Source organism: Cebus imitator, unplaced genomic scaffold (genome assembly GCF_001604975.1).
Source record: "Cebus imitator isolate Cc_AM_T3 unplaced genomic scaffold, Cebus_imitator-1.0 Scaffold13, whole genome shotgun sequence".
NCBI classification, from domain to species: domain Eukaryota; kingdom Metazoa; phylum Chordata; class Mammalia; order Primates; family Cebidae; genus Cebus; species Cebus imitator.
Genome location: NW_016107328.1, coordinates 10,819,057 through 10,824,538, shown reverse-complemented (window position 1 = coordinate 10,824,538; position 5,482 = coordinate 10,819,057). Strand labels below are relative to the sequence as shown.

Below are 5,482 nucleotides of genomic sequence, written 5' to 3'. Positions count from 1 at the left end.
AAAAAAAAAAAAGAAAAAAAAGTCAGGTGCGGTGGTTCATGCCTGCAATCCCAGCACTTTGGGAGGCTGGGGTGGGTGGATCATCTGTGTTCAGGAGTCAGAGCAACCTGACCAACATGATGAAACCTATCTCTACTAAAAATACAAAATTAGCCGGGCATGGTGGCACATGCCTGTAATCCCAGCTACTGGGGAGGCTAAGGCAGGAGAATTGCTTGAACCCAGGTGATGCAGGTTGCAGTTAGCTGAGATCATGCCATTGTACTCCAGCTTTGGCAACAATAATGAAACTCCGTCCCAAAAAGAAAAATAGCCAACATTTACCTACCACCCACTGTGAATCACTACTGCAAGTACTTTCATAACAACCCTATAAAGTAGGTACTATTATCCCCATTTTACAGTTAGGGAAGCTGAGGCACAGAGGTTCAGTAAAATGGCCAAAGTCACATGGTTAACAGTTCAACCCTAGTGGTTTGCTTCTGGGGCTTATGTTCTTGACCATCATACCAGACCACCGTAAAGACTCACAAAGATTAAATGAGAAAAGGTGTGCAAGGCACCCAGCTTGATGTCCGGCGCACAGTGAGCACTCAGGAAATGACAGCCAAGCGCCATTCACATCATTCTGAACTCTAGCTCTGACCCTCAGTGGTTGGGTGTTCTGCACAGGCTCTGTGGTACCCGCCTGCCAGGGCCTCCATGAGGATGCCAGCAGCCTCCTCTCCCACTCAGTGCATGGCTGTGCTCAGCCAGCAGTGTTCATTAGCTCTGCTCCTCTGCCTAGCCTGGAGGTCGCCTCTTACCCAGGGTGGTAACTGGTGCAGTGGGGGTGTAGGTGGCTTGCTACCCGGCTCCACTTCCTCCGGCTCAGCTCCAAGGGCCTTTGGGCTCTCTCTTTCCTCCTTCTTCCCTGCTGGGGGTGGCTCCTCCATCTCCATCTTCTCTGGTTCATCCCGGTACCCAGCTCGGGCCTCCAGCTCAGGAAGGCCAGAGGGGTGGAGTGCTGAGAAGGTCCCAATCTCAATGCTCACTACGTGGTCAAAGTGTCCATGGCCCACCTGGGGCTGGCTGTGGTGCCTTTTGGCCAACTGGATACTGTCCCTTGGGGTGTTAGGAGCCCGCACTTTTGGTAGGGTCAGACTGCTGCCAGGGCCACCTTCTCTGGCAGAAGTCTTTGTACCAGGGAGCGTCCCTCTCTGAGCGGTAACCAGATGCTCACCCCAGGAAGCTGAACCACATCTGAAGGTTTGAAGCTTCATGCATGGCTGGCGGGGACAGCCCTCTCTTCCCAGATAAGGCTGAAGGGGCTTGGCCTCTATTACTTCCCCAGAATGGACCGTGCTGGAACTAGAATCCTCCGAGGGGCTTGCTGCTTCAGAAACAGAGTCCTTGCTCTGCAGGGCACCTGAGGAAGGTGCAAGCACAGCTGCCATCAGACCCTGGGCCTGGGAGCCACTGTCCTGGCCCACAGGCTGGATGCCTGGCTCTGAAGGGACAGAATCCTGCTCTGCAGCTCCGTGGGGGGGCACCAGCAGCTTCCGTGAAGGTGCTATCTGAATAGCTGTAGTTGGGGTAAAAACAGTCACATTGAGAGCTCCCTCACCTCAGCCCCATCCCCACCACACACCTACCGCACACCTGCACACCCTGGCCTGCCTACCTTCTAGCGCATCTTGAAGGGCTCCCACCTGCTCCACCAGGCATTGATTACAGCTTTTCAGATGCTGATTCTCCATCTCAAGCTGAGCAAAAAAAAAAAAGAAAAGTGAAGACTTAGGACACCTAGCCTATAAGTTCAGACATATTTTTCAATTCTCTATTTTTTTTGAGTCAGGGCCTCTCTCTGTTGCCCAGACTAAAGTACAGTGGAACAATCTTGGCTCACTGCAGCCTTGACCTCCCAGGCCCAAGCAATTCCCCCACCTCAGCCTTCTGAGTAGCTGGGACTATGGATGCACACCACCAGGTCCAGCTAATTTTGTTTATTTTTTGTAGAGATGAGCTCTTGCTATGTTGCCCAGGCTGGTCTCAAACTCCCGGACTCAAACAATCTGCCCACCTCAGCCTCCCACGGTGCTGGGATTACAGGTATGTGCCACTGCACCCGGCTGCTGCATGTTCTTTTCTTTTCTTTTTTTCAGAAAACGTCTGGCTCTATCACCCAAGCTGGAGTGCAGTGAGGCAATACTGGCTCACTGCAACCTCTGCCTCCTGGGCTCAAGCCACCCTCCCACCTCAGCCTCCCAAGGAGCTGGGACTACAGGTACACACCACTGTGCTTGGCTAATTTTTGTATTTTTTTTTTAGAGACAGGGTTTTGCCATATTGGCCAGGCTGGTCTCAAAGTAAATAAATGAGAAAGTGGAGAGAGTGGACAATGGCCTGTGTGGGCTTCCTAGAAAGAAACAGAGGGGGCTTTTCAGAAGTGAGACACATTCCTTCCTCCAAACTTAAACCCAGCACCAAGTTAGTCAGGAACACCAGGGAGACCCAACCAAGACAAAAGGAAAGGGGAAGTGAACCACGGCATCTCGGCGTGGAAGCTGAATAAGGTACACGTGCTGGACAGAATGAAGGTCAGCCGAGGCACCCCTGAAAGAAGGCGACAGGAAACTCCAGGGGTCAGGGCAGGCCCCCAAGATGATTTTCCAACCCACCTCTGCTAACTTGAGTGTCACCCATTCCTTGATCTTTGCAGCTTTTTCTTGAACGGTTTTTGCTTCCTCTGCTCTCATCTGCTTCTGCAAGAAAGAAAGGGCCTTTGGTTAATCCCAACAGTCACCAGCAGAGTGATTGATTGGAGGTGGGCGGCCCCAAGAAGAAACATCAGGTGTGCATGCCACTGACCTCACAAAGCAAGGGAGCAGAAATCGTCTGTGGCAATATTATTTGATAAGGCAACATAAAATTTAAAAACTCAAAACTGGAAATACCCTAAGTGTTTACCACTAAGGGGTTGGCTGAATAAACACGGCACATCCCTGATATGGAAGGAGAACGCTGTGCTTCCATATGCAAGCAACGTTAATAGTGAGGAGTGGAAATCAAGGATTGGGGATGGAGAGAAAGGTGACTTGTCATTTTATACTCCTCTGGCCATTTTGTATTTTTTTACTATAAGCATGTAGGTATTACCTTTATAGTTAAAAAACAAAAAATAAGGTGAAATTGCAGATAACTGAAGTATTTCCCTCAAAATAGTCAAAAGAGGAGATGATTGAAAAGGAGGTTTGCATCTAAAGAGAAGCCTGGCCTGGCGTGGTGGCTAATGCCTGTAATCCCAGCACTTTGGAAGTCTGAGGCAGGCAGATCACCTGAGGTCGGGAGTTTGAGACCAGCCTGGCCAACATGGACAAAACCCTGTCTCTACAAAAATTAGCCAGTCATGGTAGCAGGTGCCTGTAATCCCAGCTACTTGAGAGGTTGTAGCAGGAGAATCACTTGAACCTGGGTGGCAGAGGTTGCAGTGAGCCAAGACTGCACCACTGCACTCCAGCCTGGGTGACAGAGTAAGATTCGGTCTCCAAAAGAAAAAAGGAAAGAAAAGAAAAGAAAAATGTGGCTGGTCATGGTGGCTCACACCTGTAATCCTAGCATTTTGAGAGGCCAAGGCGGGTGCATCACCTGAGGTCAAGAGTTCAGTACCAGCCTGGCCAACATGGAGAAACCCCATCTCTACTAAAAATATAAAAATTAGCCAGATGTGGTGGTGGGCACCTGTAATCCCAGCTACTCCAGAAGCTGAGGCAGGAGAATCACTTGAACCTGGGGGGTGGAGTCTGCAATGAGCCAAGATCGCGCCCCTACACTCCGGCCTGGGCGAAAGAGTGACAGTCCCATCTCAAAAATAAATAAATAAATAAAATAAAGAAAAAGAAGAACAGGCCGGGCGCGGTGGCTCAAGCCTGTAATCCCAGCACTTTGGGAGGCCGAGGCGGGTGGATCACAAGGTCAAGAGATCGAGACCTCCTGGTCAACATGGTGAAACCCCGTCTCTACTAAAAAAAACTACAAAAAATTAGCTGGGCATGGTGGCGCGTGTCTGTAGTCCCAGCTACTCAGGAGGCTGAGGCAGGAGAATTGCCTGAACCCAGGAGGCGGAGGTTGCGGTGAGCCGAGATTGCACCATTGCACTCCAGCCTGGGTAACAAGAGCGAAACTCCGTCTCAAAAAAAGAAAAAGAAGAATAGCCTAAGATAGAATGAAATATAGGCTTTGATTCTACATGTGAGGCCCCTTTGCTATAAGACTGGGCAGGAAGCCTAACCCCTCGGGGTCTGCATTGCCACCTGATACTCCCCCTTGCCGGGCCATTCTGAGGATAGTGTGAAAGAAAGTCCACAGCGCTAGGTGTGAGTATCAACTGGTTCTACAGTGAGAACCAGTTCCAGGATCCAAAAAGCACGCAGGCAACGGGTATATACCGACTTGTCTGGAGACCAGCAACAAGTCTGATAGGAAAAACCTGCCTAATACTTATCAGATGATGCACATAAGCTCCACACAAAGAAACTATGAAAATGAGATGGGAATGTGATGTCGGACTCTCAGTATTTTAGAGCTGGAAGGACCTTAAAGGTTATCTAGTTCAAGGTGTGGCAAACAATGGCCTTCAGGCCAAATCCCATCCTCTACCTGCTTGCCCCCACCCAAACCTGTTTTTGTAAATAAAGCTGCATTGTAATACAGCCATGCCTATTCATTTATGCATTATCCATGGCTGCTTCCAGGTTAAAACAGCAGCTTTGACCAGTTGCCACAGAGACCTGTGGCCCACAAGGCCTAAGGTAGTTATTACCTGGACCTTTACAGAAAATGCTGGCTGACCCCTGACCTGGTTGGATATTGTCTTTGTACTCCCGTGGAATGGACAGAGGCAAGCCGTCACTCGCTAAGGCCGTACAGTGAGAAATGGCTTGTCTCTGTCCATTCATGGCACAGCTGGGACCAAAACCAGGTCTTTTGACTCACAGAACATTGTTCTTTCTTTTATGATCTTGACCTATTGATTCCAGTTATAAAAAGACTGTTTTTCTGACCTAAGGAGCTTTAGCAAGAGTCATTTTGTCCACCATCCTCCAGGACGCTGCCACTTCTAACTATGAGCCACTTAGAAAAGAAGGTAAGGTATGTCTAAAATCAATGGAAGAATTGATCAGAGGTTCCATGTGTCAAAATTCTATCTTTCCATCATTTTTCAGGAACACATGGTGCCCCACAGCATACAAAGGCACCTCCATTAATGGCCTGTTGGGTGAATGCTGATGAGTGAACATGAATTTGCCCACGATGGTTGGAGGGCACCATCAGGATTAGCTTCTCCCACATGGAGAAGGCATGTGTAGGAAATTAAAAGTCATCTGTTCATACGGCCGGGCGCGGTGGCTCAAGCCTGTAATCCCAGCACTTTGGGAGGCCGAGGCGGGTGGATCACGAGGTCAAGAGATCGAGACCATCCTGGTCAACATGGTGAAACCCC

At 49.5% G+C, this 5,482-nt stretch overlaps 1 protein-coding gene across 1 annotated transcript in view; it reads right to left on the bottom strand.

The window, feature by feature from the left end:
• PLEKHH1 (pleckstrin homology, MyTH4 and FERM domain containing H1) overlaps window positions 1–5,482 on the bottom strand; it is a 56,947-nt gene that overhangs the window by 26,557 nt on the left and 24,908 nt on the right. The window contains exons 5-7 of the mRNA XM_017500839.2: window positions 2,661–2,744; window positions 1,664–1,745; window positions 807–1,564 (exon numbers count right to left, since the gene is read on the bottom strand). Of these exons, the coding sequence (XP_017356328.1) occupies window positions 807–1,564; window positions 1,664–1,745; window positions 2,661–2,744 (924 nt within the window). The remainder of the gene's footprint in view (window positions 1–806; window positions 1,565–1,663; window positions 1,746–2,660; window positions 2,745–5,482) is intronic.